The sequence below is a fragment of the Dryobates pubescens genome, chromosome 22 (assembly GCF_014839835.1).
Source record: "Dryobates pubescens isolate bDryPub1 chromosome 22, bDryPub1.pri, whole genome shotgun sequence".
Taxonomy (NCBI): Eukaryota; Metazoa; Chordata; class Aves; order Piciformes; family Picidae; genus Dryobates; species Dryobates pubescens.
Genome location: NC_071633.1, coordinates 17543633 through 17565807, shown reverse-complemented (window position 1 = coordinate 17565807; position 22175 = coordinate 17543633). Strand labels below are relative to the sequence as shown.

Below are 22175 nucleotides of genomic sequence, written 5' to 3'. Positions count from 1 at the left end.
TGGTGTTGCTCTTGGTGCTGGGAACGTGTTTTGATTTGGGGGGGGGTGGGGGTGTATATTTCCCCCCTCCCCCCCTTCATTTCTTTACCAAAGGCAATTTAAAAATCTTGCCCTTTTTTTTTGCCTGCCAGTCTAAAACTCTCACTAGCATTTCAGCATTCCTCTGGCATGCTGCTTTCCCCACTGCCTTCCAGGCCTGTCCTTTTTGTCGTGAAGTCCCTGTGTCATTCAGTGTTGTCAACCTTCTGCTGCAGTTTGGCTCGGGAGTGTTTTGCAGGGACTTGAGTACATCCTTATGGAAAGACAAATGCTAAAGTTAGGAAATCACAGAGACAACATTCAGGTTGGAAAAGACCCTCAGGATCACCAAGTCCAGCCAATAACCCTAGTCTACAAGGTTCACCCCTAAACCATAGCCCCCAAGCACTACATCCAAATGACCTTTAAATGCATCCAGGGTTGGTGACTCAACCACCTCCCTGGGCAGCACATTCCAATCATAGATTGTTAGGGATGGAAGGGACCTCAAGGCTCAGCCAGTTCCAACCCCCCTGCCATGGCCAGGGACACCTCACACTAAATCCAGTTGCTCACATCCACATCCAGCCTGGCCTAAAAAACTTCCAGGGATATTGATCACTCTTTCTGTGAATTCTTTTTTCCTAATGTCCAGTCTAAACCTACCCAGTTGTAGCTTGGTGACCTGAATCTAAACTTTCTAGCTCACTGTTGCTCACTGCTGTAATTGTAATCACCCTCACACTGTAATTTAGCTACAAGGACTCATTAATTCATTTAAGCGCCTGGGGTTTGGCTTTGGGGTTCTTTTAAAACCAATTAAAAGATTCAGTTATAAGTTGATCAGTTGTAAAAACATAAATATTTGGGGTTTAGACAACTAATAGTTTGGGTGGTTTTGCCCTTTGTTATTGGAATTTAAACTAAGATATGAAAATTTAAACAGTGCAGGCTCAGTACTTTTACTGCTCTATGTTGTAGCTGCCTAAATCATCATTAGCTGCATTCCCTACATGGTGTCTGCTGAAAGGAATGACAGGAAGGTGGTTTGGACTTGAAGATTCTCATCAGTTTTCACAAACAGCCTGCCTCATGCCTGCTGAAAAGCACATTTTTAAGGATCCATTTGACATTTAAAGAGCCATTTTTGTCCATTGTGGGTAGGAGAGATAGCGAAATCGGGTTGTGAACAGATGAGATTTCACTGGCATGGTACCAGATGCATGTTTGTGCAAATCCACAGCTGGGTAAGGAGGTTTGTGCATGTTTCTGTAGGAAGGGCCCAGCACCTTTTCCTCTGAAAAGGTGATGCAGATGTTTGTTCGTCCTTCGTCCTGATCTTATTCCTTCCCTTTTGTTCTTCTCTGAAGCTGTTTTCTTTTAACTTTTCTGCAGCGACCCACATCTTGATAGGAACACTTTGCCTAAGAAGGGACTCAGGTATTGGTGTTTCCACATGGTTTAACAGCTTTTGTTGTGGCTTTGGAGTTTGCTTTGTGTTTCTGTTGTGGCTGGTGGTGATGGTCGCAGTTTGCAAGAGGTGGCAACAATATTGTTTCTTCCTCTCCTCCCTCCTTCCTCTCCTCCCTTCTTCCTCTCCTCCCTTCTTCCTCTCCTCCCTTCTTCCTCTCCTCCCTTCTTCCTCTCCTCCCTTCTTCCTCTCCTCCCTTCTTCCTCTCCTCCCTTCTTCCTCTCCTCCCTTCTTCCTCTCCTCCCTTCTTCCTCTCCTCCCTTCTTCCTCTCCTCCCTTCTTCCTCTCCTCCCTTCTTCCTCTCCTCCCTTCTTCCTCCCCTCCCTTCTTCAATCCTCAAAGAAGGCCATTGACCACTGTGCTTTTTTCCATCCAGTGGCTTCTCCGCTTGAGCAAGAACTGTGGCTTTTGGTGGCTGAATTGCTGAAAAGCATCTCACAAACCATCATTGAGCTTGGCTTGAGAACAATAATTTTGCAGCTTCTATGGTTATTACATGGAAGGACTTGAGATAATTTTCACCCCAGGAACCTTGGTGTTAATATGCAGATAGAAAAGAGTTTTACTATCATGCCAAGCCTTTTAGGATGAGGTTGGGCGTATTCCTTTTTAAAGATACTTACTTCTCTTAGAGAGAACTTCTTCTCTTCTAGAAAAGAAAAAGCAAATTCCCAAGCAGACTTCTGGCAGTTGTCTTCTCCTACATTTTGTCTGTCTCTAAGGTTGGGATTTTTATAACACTAAAGAAAAACCTGCACCAAAGGAAAATACTCAATCGATAGATTCAGAGAAGAGATTCATCGAAGGGGTCAGGTTGGAAGGGACTTTGAAGGTCTTCCAGTCCCAACCTCCCTACCATGGGCAGGGACACCTAGACCAGGCTCTAAGAAGGTAATCAACATTAGGTGTATGAATGAAGTACTTCAAGAGCTACAGAATTTGCAGAAGATACCTCAGACAGCTCAGAAAGTTGCAGCTGCTCAGTGCAGCTTCTTGGACCACTGAGCAGATGCCTTGGAATTGCAGCTGCAATTTGTTCTCTGCTGTACACATTTGTCCCTTGAAGCCAAGTGCTAAAAGCCTTCCTTGAAATGATGTTTTGTTTAAAATGTTTCTGTGCTTCACAAGTCTGTCTCTAACAACTAAAACCTCTCTTTTGAGTGCTGGGGAGGTAGGTATTCATGCTGCCAAAGAAAATGCTTGGTGTGTTAAAGCAAAAGGGCTGCTTAAAGTCCCTTTCTTAGTAAACTGAAACACATACAGAGTTTGAGAGATGCAGATAGTCAGAGACTGTTGCTTAAGTGCTGAGGCATGAGCAGCAGCATGGATTTATGTGGTTTTTTGCAAATAGCTGGAGTTTTACAGTGGTAATTACTGCAGTGTTCACTCTAAGTCTTAATAAGTGATCTCTTACTGCAGAGTATCTAAATTGGAGGGAATCTAATAAATTAAACAGATACTATCAACTAATAATAGGCTCCAAGTGTTCAGTGTTTGGAAGGAGAGCTGGTAACTCATAAATACTTCTTAGCAGAGCATGAGCCAGGCACCAAAATCCATCAGCAGGGCAGTGTTTCCATGATGCTCCTTCTGCTGATGCCTGCATCCTGTCACGTATTTAACACCTGTGGGAACAGGGCAATTTTTCAGATCTCTCCAGAAGCAGATTAAAACCTTTGCTTCAGCTGAAGCCAGTGGGTGTTTTGCCATTGGTGTTGGCACAGGCAATGTTTCTGCTGTTTTCTTTGCCTTCAGAAGAAGCTAAACATAGGCTCCTTGGTGATGATTCCATGCTGTTAGTTTTCATCTGAACTGAGATACACCTCCACAGGCTTTCATATTAATGTCTCTGGAATATGAATCACTGGGTCACAACTTGTTTTAAAATCTGATAATGGCTTTGTTGTCTCCAGTTTGGTTGTAATACAACAAGAAGCCAACTCAGATTAGTGGTGCACTGAAATATTGAAATAGTGATAGAGTTTTGGCATAACCTGAAGACAGAAAAGGTTTTCCAAGTGATGATTTCATTTTTCAGTCACACATATTTAACAAACACTGGGTTATTCCACAGTACACAACTTCACAGAATGATAGAATAATAGATTGGAAGGGACCTCAAGGATCACCTAGTTCCAACCCCCCTGCCATGGGCAGGGACACCTCACACTGCATCAGGTTGCTCACAGCCACATCCAGCCTGGCCTTCAAAACCTCCAGGGATGAGGCTTCCACCACCCCCCTGGGCAACCTGTGCCAGTCTCTCACCACCCTCATGGGGAAGAATTTCTTCCTCGCATCCAATCTCAATCTGCCCATTTCTGTTTTTGCTCCATTCCCCCTAGTCCTATCACTCCCTGACACCCTATCTGTAGTTTTTGGTTTGGTTACTACTGAAGCCACAGGAAAGGAAGGAGGTTTGAGGGATTTTTGGATGGATTTTTGTTTCCCAAACAGAAGTGGGATGAATTAGTTACATCTTAGAACAGCGTGGAGCAGCTCCTTAATTCAGAATTGTATTGGGTTTATGTCATGTTAATCCTTAAGTGTCACATGAGAGTTCTTCCATTTTGCTTTCCCCCTTTCCCTCCCCAACTCTTGTAACATTTTTGTGGTTGAAGTTTGTTGTTTTGATTTTCTTTTTCTTTTTTGACTAAGTGTTAAGAGTTCATTTTGAGCAACCTCTTTTGTTTTTGCCAGGTACGCTCCGTCCTCCCAGCTCCGGAACCAAGAAGATGCAAAAGAATGGCTGAGGTCTCACTCAGCAGGAGGACTTCAGGATACTGCTGGCAATTCCCCATTTTCATCTGGCTCCAGTATAACATCACCCTCTGGAACTAGATTTAACTTCTCACAGCTCGGTGAGCAGTTACCTGTTTGGATGATGGTAGTTGAAAATAGCTTATTACACAATGTCATCTTCTTGCAGCAGCTCCAAGTCCCAGGTTCAGCCTCAGGAAGCACTTCCAGTGAAATGAATGTGACTAATTAGCATTGTTATCTTCTATGCCCAAAGGTGGCATGCTGGGAGTAACTCTTGGAAAACACTTCTCTGAGAGTAATCAGCTGCCCCACATAGAAGTTGTGAGCTGTTCCCTAGAGCTGTTGGTTAACATCACACACTGGTGTGCTCAGAGGCCCTGCACTCGGCACTGGTGAGCCCACACCTCTACTACAGGGTTCAGTTCTGGGCCACTCACTATAAGAAGGACATTGAGTTGCTGGAGCATGTCCAGAGAGGCTGGTCTCATGAGGAGTGACTGAGAGAACTGGGATTGTTTAGTCTGGAGCAGAGGAGGCTGAGGGAAGACCTCGTTGCTTGCTACAGCTACCTGAAAGGAGGTTGGTGTGAATCATAGACAATAAGGTTGGAAAAGACCTCAGAGATCATCAAGTCCAACCTATCACCCAACATCTCATGACTAACTAAACCATGGCTTCAAGTGCCACATCCAATCCCTTTTTGAACACCTCCAGGGATGGGGACTCGACCACCTCCTTGGGCAGCACATCCCAATGGCCAGTTAGTCTTTCTGGGAAGAACTTTCTCCTCACCTCCAGACTAAACCTCCCCTGGCACAGCTTGAGACTGTGTCCTCTTGTTCTGGTGCTGCTTGCCTGGGAGAAGAGACCAACCCCCTCCTGGCTACAACCTCCCTTCAGGGAGTTGTAGAGAGCAAGAAGGTCTCCCCTGAGCCTCCTCTTCTCCAGGCTAAACAACCCCAGCTCCCTCAGGTGGAGGTCAGCCTCTTCCAAGTAACTAGAAATAGGATGAGGGGAAATGGCCTCAAGGTGTGCCAGAGGAAGATTAGATTGGATACTTCTTTACTGGAAGCGTGGCCAGGCATTGGAACAGGCTGCCCAGGGAGGTGGTAGAGTCGCTTCAGGACACAGTTTAGTGAGTGTGGTGGTGTTGTGTTGACAGCTGGGCTTGATCTTAGGGGTCTTTTCAAACCTTAATTTTTCTGTGATTCTATGACTCCCAAGATGTTGCCTACCTGTTTAGTAATATTGCATCAGCTGGTGGTGTGTAAACAGGCAGTGGCAACACACCTGGAGGAACCTGCCAGCTGAACAGCAATTTTTTCTTCCCCACAAATCAGCTGCCTCTCGGTGCTGAGCAGGTGTGAATTCAGCACTGAAGTTCTTCAGAAAACCATGGAACTGGAGCAGGCACTTTGTGCTCTAAACACTGCCTAGGAGAGTGCTGGCTGCTGAGGCAAAACTGGTATTTTGTAGTCCTTGGGACCCTCTGTGGAAAGAGGCAATCCTGCAAAACACCACTCTGAGGAAACAAGAGAGGCTGAAATACAGAGGAAAATGTCATCTGCTGAGAACCTGAAGACTTTGGGGGGGTTCATGAGGCCTGTTCTATACAGGCAAAGTGCTACTTTCAATTCCTTTGGGCATTTTAGTCCTTTTGGAGGCAGACAGTTCAAAATTCACCGTGGGTTTGTTATTTGATGCTTGGGAGGTGTTAGTGAGTTGGCTGAGCTTGTCTGTAGCGGCACAGACATATCACCCAGTGCTTCAAATTACCTCTTTTAATTGGGGTTTCTTACTTGCTAGCTGGATTTGCATGTCTCTGGTTTGAATCCATTGACTTTAGAAAAGGAGTGAAGCCTAGAGAGGATTGCATGGCAAAAAACCCATGTCTTAAAGAAAGGCAAGGAAAAATTAAACATATATTTCTGTTTTTTCATTGAGCAAAGATTAGGGGCAAAGATTTGTGGCCAGGCAAATAAATTGGTGTTTATCCTTCACTTTCTAGCAAGTCCAACCACTGCAGCCCAGATGAGCCTGTCAAATCCAACCATGCTGCGGACTCACAGCCTGTCCAACGCAGATGGTCCCTACGACCCCTACAGCGACACGCGCTTCAGGAACAGCTCCATGTCCCTGGACGAGAAGAGCAGGACCATGAGCCGCTCCGGCTCCTTCCGTGATGGCTTCGAGGAAGGTCAGTGAAATCCCTGCTGGTGCTGGAATCCATCAGGGGAAGGCATTCTCAGCTAAACCAGCACCAGAACAAGAGGACGCAGTCTCAAACTGTGCCAGGGGAAGGTTAGGCTGGAGGTGAGGAGTAAGTTCCTCACCGAAAGAGGAATTGGCCGTTGGGATGTGCTGCCCAGGGAGGTGGTGGAGTCGCCATCCCTGGAGGTGTTCAAAAAGGGGTTGGACGTGGTACTTGAAGCCATGGTTTAGTAGTCATGAGGTGCTGGGTGACAGGTTGGACTTGCTGATCTCTGAGGTCTTTTCCAACCTTATTGATTCTATGATAAAGCAGGTGTGAAGGGTGGTGCTTTTGAGTTCAGCACAGGGCTCGTTTCAGAGCACAGTTCTTCAGAGTCCTCAACACAGGGAGGACGTGGACCTGGTGGAGCAGGTCCAGAGGAGGGCCACAAAAATGATCAGGGGGTTGGAGCAGCTCTGCTATGAGGACAGGCTTGAGGGAGCTGGGGGTGTTCAGCCTGGAGAAGAGAAGGATCCAGGGAGACCTCATAGAAGCCTTTCAGTACCTGAAGGGCTCTACAGGAAGGCTGCAGAGGGACTGTTTGCAAAGGCCTGCAGAGACAGGATGAGAGGCAATGGCTTCAAACTAGAGAAGAGCAGATTTAGATGGATGTTAGGAACAGGTTTTTTACCATGAGGGTAGTGGAACACTGGAACAGGTTGCCCAGGGAGGTGGTTGTGGCCCCATCTCTGCAGATATTCAAGGTGGGGCTTGACAAGGCTCTGAACAGCCTGCTCTAGTGGAGGATGTCCCTGCTGACTGCAGAGAGCGTTGGACTGGATGACCTTTGGAGATCCCTTCCAACCCAGACCATTCTATGATTCTGTGATTCTGTGTGGAGCTCTCAGTCTAAATAGTTGCTATCAGCCAGGCTGTTTTTTCTGTTCCAGTGACTTTTTCCAGTATCTAATCTGTATTCAAGTTGCCTTTACTTTTTATTTCTGCTGAATGTCCTGGGTTGATATCACACAGCTTCCACAGAGGAGACCTGGCTAGCTCTTAAAAATTATCTGGGTGGTTCTTTTAATTCCTTGTCATCCTTTCAGACAGGCAATCACACCTGAGAAAAGAAGTCCTTGTAAATATGAGAAGAAAAGGGCCATTTGACCATAAATAAATACTTAGTTTGGTTGCTACTGATCAAGCAACCCTATGGTTGTAGCAGGAGTGGCTATGAGCACACATCAGAACCCTCAAGGGTTGCAGTTTGGGAAGCCTGGTAGTGGTTCATGGGAAGGTCATGGGAAGCTATTTCAGCACTAGCTCTGTGATTCTGAGATCTCTTTCCTGGCAAGGATTGGAGGCTTGGTTGCTTGTGAGTAACTTAGTCACTACAAGTCACATAAACCTTTGCTGGTTGCTTTCTCCACTGCTGAAGACCTGCACTTACTCAGCAGTGTTAATACCAAGGGATCTCCAGATCCTGGTTATCCCATCAGTTTTCTGCTATTGGGAAGGGGGAGGAAATGTGCATTGTGTATGGCTCTGGAAAGATTCAGGGCTGATTCATTATTTAGTTTACCCAATCTAACTCCATTACAGTTAATTGTGTTTTAGAAGCCTGTGGCTGAGGATTTTCATTAGGGATTGGAAATTATTAGAATAATGCTGCAGGGCTACAAGTTGTGTTGTTGCAGGAATTAACCTTGGTTTGTGCCATGCTCTCAGAAGGCTGGATCACCATGAGCAGTCAAAGAGTTAGCTGAAATGTTCTACAAAGAGCTTTTCATTTGGTTAGAAAAGGTAATAGAAATGATGCCCAAGAAAGGTCCACCAAGTCTTGAAGTTGAAAGCAGGGGGAAAATAGCACTTTTACGTATGAGGAAGGGATTGGACTCTACAGGGAACATGCTGAAGAAGTGCCTTTCAGGTTTTCCTAAACTTCTGGTAGCTAAGAGAATAATAATAATGTTTTGCCAGATGAAGTGAGTGGCTTGGCGCAGTCTCTGTATTTTTGTCTTGAGGTTAAAGGTCTTCTGTCCCTTCCCTGGCTGTGCAGAAAGGCAGCAGCTGCTTATTTCTCAGGGAATCACAAGCTGTGAGCAAGTGGTTCTAAATAGGGCTTATATAACACCCTATCCTTTCAGACCTGGGGATCTAATTCACCTGCACAGAATGAGAGGATTGAAAAGTATGAACACCTCATCCACCTTCACCTTGAGAGAGAGGATCAAAAAGTATTAGAGAAGTTGAATGTGTGGTTAATGAGCAAATTGACTTTGTACAATCAGCCAGTGTCCAGGAAGCATAAATCCAGGTCTTAAATATTTAGGAAGTAGTGTGGTAAGCTTTATTTATTAGCATATAAGATTACAAGACATTATATTCTTATTAACTTCAGCAGGACTAGGATTTATTCTTAAAGCCTTTTTTCCTTTGGGCTCCCTGGTGTGAAGCACAGTCATGTTGTCTCATAGCACAGCATGTAGGTCACAATGTTAGTCAGCCTTACAGAACAGAATTCTTTAGATAGGAAGGGCTTCTCAGGACTGGAGAGGTGCCAGCAGGAACAGCCTCCAAACCATCCAGAACTTCAGGGATAAAACCTGAAGTGGGCTCTTGGCTCTCCGGTTTCCTGGCATGCTCCACCCTGACACTTCAACCTGCTGAAGAGGAAGGAATTAAAACAAATTGTCATTAGGATATAAACTGCAATTCCCTTTTGTGCTACTGACTGCAGTGCCTGTTGCTCTTTCTGCTCTTTGGACAGTTGATCATAGCTAGGCTGTTCCTTCTCTAACATTCAAAATGATAAATGCTTGCATAAGCTCCTGGAGTGCTTTGAAATAACAGCTCCAAACCACTCTGGGTTTGTAGCCTGCATGCAGATGCACGTTAGCTGCAGAAAACAGGAATCACATCAAGAGCATAACTGCCTTCAGGCTCCTAATTAAATAGCCTTAAAGTAGCCATCTGCAGATACTTTTAAAAAGCAATTGCACAAAAATATTAACTCCTTCATTGTCCCTGAAAATAGAAATCCCAAAGTATATTCACCCTGAAACGATGCAGTTGCGATTCATAGATTGACAGAAGGGTTTGGGTTGGAAGGGGCCTTAGAGGTCATCTACTCCAACCCCCCTGCCATGAGCAGGGACCCCTGCCACTAGACCAGGCTGCTCGAGGCTTCCTTTACTTATGTCCATCCATGGAGGTTTTCAAGGCCAGGCTGGATGTGGCTCTGAGCAACCTAGTTTGAGGAGTCCCTGCCCATGGCAGGGGGGTTGGAACTGGCTGATCCTTGAGGTCCTTTCCAACCCTAACACTTCTATGATTCTATGTCCCAGGGATGTGGAGGCACTCCAGGAACTGACTGATTCTCCACCAGGTCTAGAACAACTGCAAAGAATTCTATTTCTAAATGCAAGAAGAGTTTTATGTGCTGGTGTCAGTGGATGCAGAAGCAGCTGAGCAAGCTAATGGTCACAGCAGCTATAAAAAGATAATGGTCTGCTTGCAGTTTCCAGCTCAGGAATTTCTATCCCTGCTGATTCCCAGAAGATTCAAAGGTGTACCTGGGGAAAAGTCACTGGCTAGCTGCCTCCTCCTTGCATTCTTTTCCCTAAACATGGTCTGTGGTTGCAGGCAGAGATGGAGCAGACGATTAGGCAGACCCTGGGTCTGACTCACACCACTTAATTTTTGTGCCCTTCATGCAGTACAGTCCTTAACAGCCAGCTGTAATGATCATTTTAATTGAAAATATGATTAACTAGAAAAAGCAAATGGCTGTGAGTTTTGTTGGGTTTGTTTGTGGCTTTGGGTTTGTTTTGGTTTTTATTCATTCTGACTTTCTTGTGGGCTTTATAAGTTGTCTCAAACTCCTCCAGAAGCCAACTTAGGCTTTGTTTACCTCTCTTTCCAGCCTTGCCTTAGGATATAAGGTCAATGGGAAAGCAGAGCCCATTTAGTATGAATGTAGGAGAACTGCAGTAGGTAATTAGAGCAAAATGGCTGCTTTTCTGCACTGGAGATTTTAGATGAAAGAAACAGCAGTTCAGCACAATGTCATTTGCATGAAGTTGCCTGAAGTTTGAATGGAAGGTTCAGTTTGATGTATTCTGCTTCTGAAAATGAAAAATAAAGGTAATTTTTCACATTTCAGCAGCAGAAAGAATAGCTTCAGTAGATGATCTCTGTGGTCCTTTCCAACCTGAGCCATTCTAGGATTCTGTGGTTCCATGATTTAATTTTGGTAACCTTTCCTTCAATTCAGTTAATCTATTGCTGTGTAAGCCCTTTTGCAAGTCTTACCTGAACTGTGCAGAGAATTGACTTATTTCTGAACAAATCTCTCTTGAAACTTGTATTTTTAATCTTCCTGACCACACCTCATCCCCCCCACCTCCAGAAAAAAAAAACCCTTGTTAAAACAGCTTTACCAAATCCACACTTCTGGATTGTATTACCTGGCCATGCATCCTTCAAAGGGTGTGCTGCTGGTGCAATAATCTCATTTAAAGTTCATGATGGATGATGAAATTTGAGAAAGTATTTCTTCAGCAGGCTGGTAGCTGGCAGTGGATGATCTGTGATGACTCCACTGTGTGGTTAGTGTATGGGTATGAATTGTGTTTCATTTTCTTTCCTTTAGTGCATGGTTCTTCCCTCTCTTTGGTGTCCAGTACCTCATCTATTTATTCAACGGTGAGTATAATGAAGTGAGCCATGTTTTGTTTGCTCTCATTGTGCTAATTAGCTTTGCCAGTCAAAGAGGAGGGCAAAAAGCACTTTTGGATTTGGTTGTGTTCTAAAAGTTAGGAAAGAAATGCTTCTGGTCATAGAGATGTCTGTGGGTATTTAGCAGTATCCTCATTAAACAGAGACCTTCATGGCCTAGAAGCAACAATTTATTTTGGAGTCAGTATTTTACAACTGTGCTAAAGAAGTTTTACTACAAAGGGCTTCAGCAGATCTGAGGAGGTTTGAACTTCAGTACCTAAAGCACCCCAAAATTTGCTGAGTAAAGTCGTTCCAGCCTTGTATTAATGGTCTGCTACTAAAGTAGTTTGAGTTTTTTAATGCACAGGTTTTAATCATCCTAAAGATGCCAATTGGTCACTGTGCCAGTAATACTGTCTCCAAAAGTAGGTTAGCTGATTCTGGAGTTTGAAAATCCAAGAGCTTTTTAATTGTGTGATGCATTTGCTTATTTTCTTCTAATGCTCCATTTGAACATACACTGTGGAAGACCTTTTAAGTGAAGACTATGCCCATGCATAAGTGAGGCTGCAGCACACAGATCTCTGTCTCACCTAGCTTTTCTCCAGCTGCTTGGAGGGCCACAGCAGGTTCCAGCCCACAGGAGACTCTACAGAAGCATTTGGCACTGAGGGTTAAATCCCAGTGGCTTCCCTGCTGCTGCTATCCAAGCTAGGCAGGTGAAAGGTGGATCATGTGTTTCTTGCATGCTGTGACCACAATTTTGGGGGTTTCTTAAAGCACAACCCTCTTAAAAAAGTGGATAAAAAATTGCTTCAGTATGATGTGTTACTTAAATAAAGATCTTTAATGTCAAAAAGTCATGCAGGTACGATGCAGCTTGACACTTAACCACACATCCATGGCTCAAACAAGCAGATGGGGCACAAGAGTACCCGAAGGAACTTGCTCTTGGAACTGTCTGTAACTGTCTGTGAAGTCAGTCAAGCCAGCAAGGTGTTTTTAGCATTATTTCACAGGCATGTTTCATTGTTAGGAGGCTACATGTGGAACATGACCTTAAGACTGATAATAAATTGACAATGCCACCTTTCATTATTGACCTTGCCCCTCAGGAAGGTCTGTGTGAAGCCAAAACAGATAATGAAGGATGGAGAAGGGACCTTTTCCTCTGGGCTGTTGTTTCTAACACTGAGAAGCCTTAAGGAGAGCACTCAGCAGCTGCTATCTAAGCTTCTGGTTTCTGTGCTTGCTGCCCAAGCGGCAGTGGCTCTGCCTAGTGTGGTTTGCCAGGTATCATTTTCCTGATGGCTGGTAGTGGACATGAGCACAGTGCAGTGTCTAACCTCCTGCCATAGCCATATGCTCCTCTTCAGCAGATGACTTGGGTTAGAAACAAGCCATAGTAGCCACAATTTCATCATGCAGACCACAGCAAATGGGCAGTACATCTTCTTTGCCTTCTCAGATACCTAGTTGTGTCCTCACTTTGTCATCAGCAGAGTGCCTAGGCAGCAGCCAAGTGCAACTGATTCCTGCTTTTGCATCACTTTGTAATGCAAAACCCCAGTCTCCATCCCATGGAGAGCTGAGCAAGGGAGGAAGGGAATTGCCTAAGAATCAGCCATGTTCTGTGGCAGCTGTGGCCTTTCAGAGTCCCACATCGTCTCTTAGGTAGGGAGCTAGGATTTCACCATTCTGTTGCTCAGACTCAGGGGTGCACTGATCAGCAGGCAAGGAACTGGAGCCAAAAATCCTTCTTGCAGGGAAGAGTACTTCCTGAGCAGCCTGTTTTCCTGAAGAGCAGATAAACTAGGAGAGCATTTTAGACTGAGTATGGATGTGAGAATGCAATGTAAGGAATTGACACTAAAGTTTGTGAACTGAAAAGAAATGCATTGAAAGCTGCTGTGAATTTGGGCAGCTGGTTGTGTGGTAATACCCTCACCTATTTTCCTCTGGTTTTATTTTACAGCCTGAAGAGAAGTGCCAGTCAGAGGTAAGAGCACACTGTGTTTGACAAGCATAAATGTTCTGTCAAGACACTCTGCATTTTGTGTCTTGCTGTTTTCATGCTCCACGTTCTGGTGCAGTAAAGTGCTCTCTTCCAACACGCAGATCCGCAAGCTGCGAAGAGAGTTGGATGCATCCCAAGAAAAAGTGTCAGCTCTGACAACTCAGTTGACTGCCAATGTGAGTACAACCCTGAGACCAAACACTGGCAGGGAATGCTTTTAATGCACCAACTACCGCCCCAGGTTGTCATAAGTGGCCAAAAGGTTTTCAAGCGTGTAAAATGTGGTTCACGTCACCTGTGAGTCTTAGAAGATAACTGCAGGCACGTGGGAGCCCTCCAGAAACAACAGCCTCTGCCCTCCTGAGTTGTTTTGTGCCTTTCTTTAAAGATTGAATTATAATTTTCATTTGGCTTTATGTATATGTGAACTTTATGTGTGTGTAAATCTCATGCATAAGGTCCAGGGGGAACTTGAGAGCTGCCTTCTGATACCTGAAGGGATCCTACAGGAAGGCTGCAGAGGAGCTTTTCGTGAGGGTGTCTAGAGACAGGACAAGGGGGAATGGTTTGGAGCTGAGGGAGAGCAGGGTTAGACTGGAGCTGAGGAAGTTCTTCATTACAAGGGTGGTGAGACTCTGGAATAGGCTGCCCAGGGAGGTTGTGGATGCCTCCTCCCAGGGGGTATTCAAGGCCAGGTTGGATGAGGCCTTGAGCAGCTGAGTCTAGTTGAGAGGTGTCCCTGCCCATGGCAATGGGGTCGGGGTAGATGATCTCTAGGGCCCTTTCCAACCTAAGCCATTCTATGATTTTAAACTATCTTCAAATCTTGAAGGAAGTCACTGAAGACAAGGGTCTGGTTTTATAAGTAGTGCCTGGCTTTGGTATTTGGGTGGGATCAGATACAGGTGAAGGTTATAACTGGCAGGAACACATCTTGGTGGACGAGTGGAGTGAAAGGCATTGTATTTTGCTGTTGCATGAAGGTGTGTTCTGATGGCATGAGAAGTAACAGGGCCATTAGGGACTCTGAGAACTAGTTGAAAGTTGTGTCCCAAGAGTGGACTTATCTGATTTTTAACCAGTCTAGACAATACTTCTGCTTGTTTCCTCTGGGGAATTTGGTGAATATGTAATATAAGACAGTTGAGGGGAAAAAAATATATATGGGGAAGCCAGGAGGTGTATGACCCTGAGCAAGTTTATTTGTGTGTTCTGGTGCTGGAGCCACAGATAGCAGAAATCTGCAAAACAGAAGCTTGCTGGAAAAATAAGCAGTTGTAGAGCAAATAAGCTACTGATGAATAGTCATCAGATGGGATCATACCAACATCCTAGTTTGTGGGAATGAATAAACATCAGAATACACTCTACTGAAGAGGACATTCCTGTCCATCAGCTCTCTGAGTAGGTGGAACTCAAAACTTGGCACAGCACAGGGCAGCTGTCATCTGAGCAGTAACACCTATCACAGGAAGAATTCAAGGGGAAATCTGAGGTATTCACTGCAGGCATTGCAGTGTTTCATCCAGCCTCCAAAATGGAAGAGGAAGACCAAGAAGAGAGTTAATAGAGAAGACAAATAAAAGGGCTTTGACTGCATTTAACAGCTCTCTCACTTTCCCAATAGGAAAATTAAGAAAATTTGAATGTTGCAGTACTTAGGTCTGCTGTTTGTGGTTCACATACAAAGGGAACTCAATACATGAGTTGGTTTGCATCCAGAATTTTCCTGTATGGACACTGCAGTTTTTGATGCTTCTCAGGCCGTCAGGAGAAAGAACCTGAAGAGGATTTACTCCAGCTAGGAAGTGAAGAGAAATCTCTTCCATAGCTTGCTGAACAGTTCCCAGATAGGAATCGCAGAATCATAGAATTGTTAGGGTTGGAAGGGACCTCAAGGATCATCCAGTTTCAACCCCACTGCCATGGCCAGGGAAGCCTTCCACTAGGTCAGGTTGCTCGGAGCCACATCCAGCCTGGCCTTAAAAACCTCCAGGGATGAGGCTTCCACCACCCCCCTGGGCAAATTGTGCCAGTGTCTCACCACCCTCATGGGGAGGGTTCTTCCTAACATCCAATCAGAATCTACCCATTTCTAGTTTTGCTCCATTCCCCCCAGTCCTATCACTCCCTGACACCCTCAAAAGTCCCTCCCCAGCTTTCTTGTAGCCCCCTTCAGATACTGGAAGGCCACAATTAGGTCTCCAGACTGAACAGCCCCAACTCCCTCAGTCTGTCCTCACAGGAGAGGAGCTCCATGCCTGATCCAGTTTTGAAAGTGCATCTTCTTCTTACAGTTCAGGTCAAAGCATGAAGGGCTTGTGTCCCTTTAGTAATCCATCTGCTCCCACTTGCCCATTTAATTTTTTTTGGCTTCTGCAAAGCATTGCTGAGGATTCCTGAGTATCAGTTTTGTTGTTGCCTGTTCTTCCTCCCCAACAGAAGCTTTGCAGTCTGTGTCTCTAAAATAAATATTTAGGTTTTCATGCATGTGTGGCGTGAGGGTTTGAATTGCTTTCTGCTACTTTCTCACAGTCTCAGCTCTGCTTATTTTCACAGAGGCTGGTGGGAACGAGAGGTGCACATCCCAGTGTTATTGTACTGCTCAAGTTTGTTTTCACTGCAAATGTGAGAACAGTTATTTGGGATAAGTCAGCTGTGTGCTGCTGCTGCGGCATCAGTCTGGAATAGCTCTTTGAAAGGTTTTGCTATTCTGTATATATTTAAATGAGAGGCTGGCCTTTTCTGCTTGGAAAGGCTTCACACAAGTTGACTTTGTGTGTATGGAATTATTTTTAATAGAGATGTAAAATATTCTTGTCTATGGTTGGTGTAAATTGTTAGGGCTAGTGAGACAAGTACATGTTGAGCTATGCCTGTGTTCAGTTATTTGTGCACATACTTACAGAGGTTTATCTCTAAAACAGGGCCATGGCATGGCACTAGGAAATTTCCTTTTATCAGGTTCCTTTCCATCTTCTCAGTTTACTTCTCAGTCATTTTGAGTTCCTAGCTGAAGTCCTTAATTCAGTTGATACTGGCTCCTCAGTGCTTCATGGGAAAAGAAAAAAGGGCAATGGATCAAGCACCACAAAGTTTTGGATGATACTTAGCTCACAGACCTTGGCTGCAAGCAAGATGCACTCAAATGTTGAAGTCTTTGAGTTAGATGTGGGTCTATCAGCTAAGAAAGTGTCTGGCAGACTGGTGGCAATGCTGCAGTAGTCTTATCTCCATCCATATCATAGAACCACCTGGGTTGGAAGGGACCTCTAAAGGTCACCCAGTCCAACTCCTGTGCAGTCAGCAGGGACATCTTCAACTTGATCAGGGCACCCAGAGCCCCACCGAGCATCACCTTGAATATCTTCAGGGCTGGGTCCTCAACCACCTCTCTGGTCAACCTGTTCCAGTGCTCAACCAGCCTCATTGCAAAGAACTTGTTCCTAACATCCAATCTCATTTCAAACCATCACCCCTTGTCCTATCACTGTGGGCCTTTGCAAACAGTCCCTCTGCAGCCTTCTTGCAGCCCCCTTCAGGCACTGGAAGGCTGCAGTTAGGTCTCCCCTGAAAAAGCCTCAGGTACTTCATCTGTGAGGTATTCCAAAAAAGAAAAAGGAAAACTGAATCTGCTATGTCCTCTGCTTCAACAGGGTGGCAAAATGTGTCCTCCAAGTGTCACAAAACCCAAGCAGCTCTAAACAACAGGGGAAAGGACTTAGTTTGAGATATGTTTCTTCAGAGAATCTTAAGCCTTAGGCAGCCAGGTGGTTCTCGATGTATCTGGGTGGAGGACTGCTCATTTTGCAGAATAAAGGAGAATCCAAGCCTTAAAAAAAAACACAACTTAAAAACACTGAGCTTTGCTGCTCTGTTGGATTATGCCTGAGATAACTACCCTGGCTGTTGAACTCATGGTGTCAAAGAAGTGGATGTAGCAGCTGACTTTGGAGCCACCTCCAGGAAACCTCTGCTCTGCCAGGTCACAGCGTTACTCCTACACCTGTGCTTCTCAAAGCATTTGGTAGCAGCTGCTGCTGAGCAGGGCACAGTTTACAGCCTGAAACTGCCTCTTTTGATAGCATGCTGCTGGTGGGAGTTGTACAGGAAGGGGCTGTTGTTTTCTGGGAGGTTGAAATTGCTTTGTTACCTTGGGCATTTCTAGTTATCTCCAATTAAATTCCGCCTGCTAATTCGTTTGCAAGCGTTTCCACACTGCACTCTGCTCCTGTGACCTTTTCTGATCAGTGTGGTTTCCTCCTTACCACTGACACAGCAAACAGTGCAATGCAGGAGGTGATCCATTTCAGTACCTGCAGGAGCACTTGTGTTTGGGGGGAGAGGACAAACCACTTCTGTATGGTTTAACTTTCAGGCTCACCTGGTGGCAGCGTTTGAGCAGAGCCTGGGGAACATGACCATCAGACTGCAGAGCCTGACAATGACAGCAGAACAAAAGGCAAGCTTGGAAAGTGTTGGGGGATGTCTGGACTTCTGTTTCCAGCAGTGTTGCTTGTGGTTCTGTAGTTGTGGAGGGGCGGAAAATAAACCCATACACCATTTTGCCTTAGTTTCCTCTGTGGTGACAGAGTGAAATGTCATCAGAATTTTGCATGAAATACTTCTGTTCTGCACTGGGATGTGGCAGCTGCTCAGGTTGCTCCTGTAAATTGCTGGCTTTGGAGACAAGTCTTCAGTGTTGCATAATTTTGTAGTAGATGTCTTCCCAATGCATCCACACATGTGCATGCTCAGGAGAAACAGCAAGAAAAATCCTGGCAAGACAGGCACCACTGGGGGGTTTGGACAATGTACTGAATGTCCATGGTTTGTGTGTCACAGAGCACATGCCTTGGTTGGTGTCAGAATAACCAAGCTGTTTTGCAGCCTGCTGCTTCCCCAGGTTTACCAAACTTCATTATCGTCTTCTTGGATGCACATATTCCATGAATTCTCTGTCAGCCATCAGTACTTGTATTGAAATGTGTGGCTTCTTTGGGGCAGTTAGACACCACCTGCATCTTCCAGTGTCTCACTGGGGGGGGGTTCTCATTCAAGGACTCAGAACTGAACGAGTTAAGGAAGACAATTGAACTCCTGAAGAAGCAAAATGCTGCTGCCCAGGCTGCCATCAATGGAGTCATCAACACACCTGAGCTCAACTGCAAAGGTGAGAAGCAGGCACCACATTTAGCAGCTGTGCAGTGCTGTGGGACTTCAGTCCTCTTGGTAATATCTGATGTAAGCATCAGAGATCAGCTTTGTCTCATGACCATGCTCCAGTTACTTCTTTGGTATCACATGAGGATTTGAAATGAGCATCTGTGTAAACAGGGCACTCAGTTCTGCAAAATGGATGGTTTAGACACCTGAGAAGCTGCTTTAACAAAGCTGTTTTCACCTTCTAGTGGGAGGTCACTGAGTTTACTATAAGCATTTAATAAATCACCCATCTAGGCTTGCTGATGTGAAACAGCAGGGAGCAGAGATCCCCATTTCAGAGCTGTCAAGCACGAGGCTTTATTTGCTTTCCAGTCTTGTCACACTTCTCATACTTACCCCAGTTGTTTACACTGGGGCAAACTGCTGAAGGAAAGGGTTGAAGGATGTGGTCTGGGTTGAAGGGTCTGGGTTTGAGACTTGAATCTCTTCACGACAGACAAGGATTAGCAGTACTGTGCATCCATTAGAGTAAGTGACTGTCAAAGGGCATTATTTCCCTAAATGTCTCTTCAGGGTTGCATGATTAATACCAAATATCCCATTTCTTACATAACCTTGAGACCACCTCTGTTTGTATTCAGGACCTGGAGCTCCTCAGCCCCCAGACCTGCGGATCCGAAGGCAGCACTCTTCAGACAGTGTCTCCAGTATTAACAGTGCCACCAGCCACTCCAGTGTGGGGAGCAACATCGAGAGTGATTCCAAGAAAAAGAAGAGGAAGAACTGGGTGAGTGCAGCTGACCAGATTGGGTGAGGTTTCCATCAAGCTGTCAGAACACGCAGGCTGAAATCCAGCTGCGCAGCTCCTCCTTCCTCCCCTCCTGCAGCAGGGCAGCACAGGGCTTGTGCACTCTTTAAAGCCTGTGTAAACTCTCTTTTGAAGGCTTAATTGAGTCCTAAGTGATGTGTGTGCTCGTGTTGACTCTGCCTCAGATTGAATTTTAGCTTAGCAGCCAAAAGGCCAGTCTTAAATTAGAACTAGCTGTCAAAGATCACTTCTGGCTACAAGTAATATGCTGTCCACCCCCTCGCGGCAAACTCGACCTCTGCCATTAAACAAATCCACATTCTGACTTCTTTTTTTTCCCTTCTCTTTGGCTCAAAGGGCTTTAAGTGAACATGTCAAACACTTTAAGAACTCTTTTTTTTTTTGAACATGACTCTGGACTTCTACAACCCAAAAAAAGAAAACAAGCCAGCCTTAAAGATATTGTTGTAATGGATGTTTATTTTGCAAGGTTTTGCAATACTTACTTTTGGTTTTCCATTTTTCCTTCTTTGCTCATCATGTTCTGTGTACAAGGTACCCTGTACTGGAGGAAAGGTACATTATATTAAACTCCATTTTGAACTAGACCATAACTGACCTTAGTGACTTAGTCTGGTTGTAGTTTGGACTGAAGTCCCTAGATCCTCTAATTCTAGCCAGTAAAGCACTCCTTCCTTCCCACTGAATTTAAATCCCCTGGGTGCACAGGTAAACCTGTGTAGCTACAAAGTGTGGTTTGAGCTGTTGAAAGCTTGGGTTGCATATGCACAACATCCTCTCAGAAATGTTTATCAAACTCCTGAACTCTGTAAGAAACAGCTTCCCAAGCAGGTTCTTGCTTTTATTTCGCTCCTATCCCAGCAGTTTCATTTGGCTGTCTTGCCAGCTCCTTCACAACAGCAGTATTTCCAATCTGGTTGAATGGAAACAATATCATCTCCAAATGCTCCTTGTGCTGGGTTATACATCACTTGTAGGTGAAGTGAACTGCTGGAATTTGACATTGCACACTGCTGTTGATTTGTGACACAAACCTTTTGTAAGCATTAAGCCTTAGTTAAAATAAACACTTCACATTTTTGCTTTAGCTTCCACTCTTTGCTGTTGTAACCTAGTAGGTGTCATCCTACAGCAGCCTACACTTCTCAGTCATCAGATGACTGTTTTTAAAGAAGGTTCAGGAAACATCTTCTTATAAAGAGAAATAAATAAGAAAGAGAAAGGAGGAGAGCAGTATTTTTATCTTGGTGCTAACAGTGGGTACATCCCTGCTGTAAAATGAAGACTGGGGAAATGTAGGAATTAAGTCTGATTCACACATTGTTTATTCCACAAATACTGAGGAAGTTCTCACTCAAGATCTTCTTGTTACATATAGAAACGATGCAGCTGTCTGTTTGGAGGCCAAACACCAGATCTTCAACATTCCTCACCCCTGGAGTCTTTGTCTAGTTTAAAAATCATAGAATTGTCAGAGTTGGAAGGGACGTCAAGGATCAGCCAGTTCCAGCCTCCCCTGTCATGGCCAGGGACACCTCACACTACAGCAGGTTGCTCACAGCCACATCCAGCCTGGCTGCAAAAACCTCCAGGGATGAGGAGGTTCATGATCATCCTCATGGCCCTTCTCTGGACACATTGCAGCACCTCCATATCCTTTTCAGCTCATATTAAGCTGACACACACTTTGTGATAGCATTAAATGCAGTATCCCGAGTTGTAAGGGGCCCATGAGGATCATCAAGTCCAAACCCTGATTCCACAAAGGGCAACCTGAAATTTTAACTCTGCATCTCAAAATGTTGCCCAAGTGCTGAACTGTAACTTCAGGGTACCATCAGTTCAGTCAGAGGAGCATTCGTTCTATTTGTTGTTTGGGAAATGGCAGTCACGTTAATAAAGGGTCTTCATGTTGCAGGTAGGCTGAGAAGATTCACTTGATGAAATACATGTTCCTGCAAGGAAAAGCACAATATTAACTTGGCTGTCAGCCAAAACATTCTGTCTGAGCTAGGGAGAAAATATCATTTAAGTAGCTAGGAGATTGAGGTCTGGTATCTCCCTCGAGTGATGCAAAAGATGACTGCGTGTTGTTTGAAACACCTGGGTGTGGATCCAGTTTTAAAGTAACTGCAGGCCTTTGCTGATTATTGCTGATGTTTGTCTTAGAAATCCAAAGTTGTCCTTATCACTGGCTTTATCTGTTAAAACATGTCTTTTTTTCCTTCCCCCCTGCTTCCTTTTGCTTGTGCTTTTTCCGGCAGGTCAACGAGGTAAGGAAGACCTACTTTAAACTATGAGCTACAAAGCTAACCCAACCCATTCACACCACTAACCAGTCCAGCATCATTAACCTTGGCTGAGCCACCTCACCTTAGAGCTGCAAGTTGCTACGGCCTGGCTGTAAAGCTTGTTGCACTGGACAGAATGTGCTCTGAGAGCGAGAGAGAGTTCTCTTCCAAGCAGGAAGCTTTGATGCTCAGTTCCATTGACATTATTAATCTTAGAAAATAGTTAAGGAAACAAAAAGCTTTTGACATTCTTGTTTTCCTTTTTTCTTTTCTTTCTTTTTTTACCCATATTAAAATGGATGTGAGTATGGCTGTCATCAGATGGAGTTTTTGCATGTTAGAGTCTTTGCTTTTCTTGTGTTGCCTGGGTTGATTCTTAATGATGTGCCTACTGTCTGTTCTTTTCCCCCTCCCAGCTACGCAGCTCCTTCAAGCAAGCTTTTGGCAAAAAGAAATCTCCCAAGTCAGCATCTTCTCATTCAGATATTGAGGAGATGACTGATTCTTCATTGCCTTCTTCACCAAAGCTACCACACCATAACTCCACTGTCTCAACACCATTGCTGAGAGCTTCCCATTCCAATTCGCTGTAAGTGATTCGTGGATTTGTAAATAGAAAATAGAAAGGAAGGCCTCTGGCTGCACTGGTAAGGGAAAGGGGAAATAGACTTATGGAGGTTCAGTGTTTTCCATGCTATAGGCCATTT

General features: G+C 44.8%; 1 protein-coding gene across 10 annotated transcripts in view; it reads left to right on the top strand.

Annotated features, from left to right (window-relative positions):
• NAV2 (neuron navigator 2) overlaps positions 1 to 22175 on the top strand; it is a 338929-nt gene that overhangs the window by 301000 nt on the left and 15754 nt on the right. For 7 of the 10 annotated variants that reach the window (XM_054171576.1, XM_054171575.1, XM_054171572.1 and 4 more), the window contains 10 exons: positions 1414 to 1458; positions 4190 to 4350; positions 6261 to 6449; positions 11098 to 11150; positions 13141 to 13164; positions 13284 to 13358; positions 17561 to 17644; positions 18244 to 18355; positions 18990 to 19135; positions 21885 to 22057. In XM_054171576.1, the coding sequence (XP_054027551.1) occupies positions 1414 to 1458; positions 4190 to 4350; positions 6261 to 6449; positions 11098 to 11150; positions 13141 to 13164; positions 13284 to 13358; positions 17561 to 17644; positions 18244 to 18355; positions 18990 to 19135; positions 21885 to 22057 (1062 nt within the window). The remainder of the gene's footprint in view (positions 1 to 1413; positions 1459 to 4189; positions 4351 to 6260; positions 6450 to 11097; positions 11151 to 13140; positions 13165 to 13283; positions 13359 to 17560; positions 17645 to 18243; positions 18356 to 18989; positions 19136 to 21884; positions 22058 to 22175) is intronic. The other 3 variants (XM_054171581.1, XM_054171574.1, XM_054171573.1) reach the window with 1 other exon arrangement.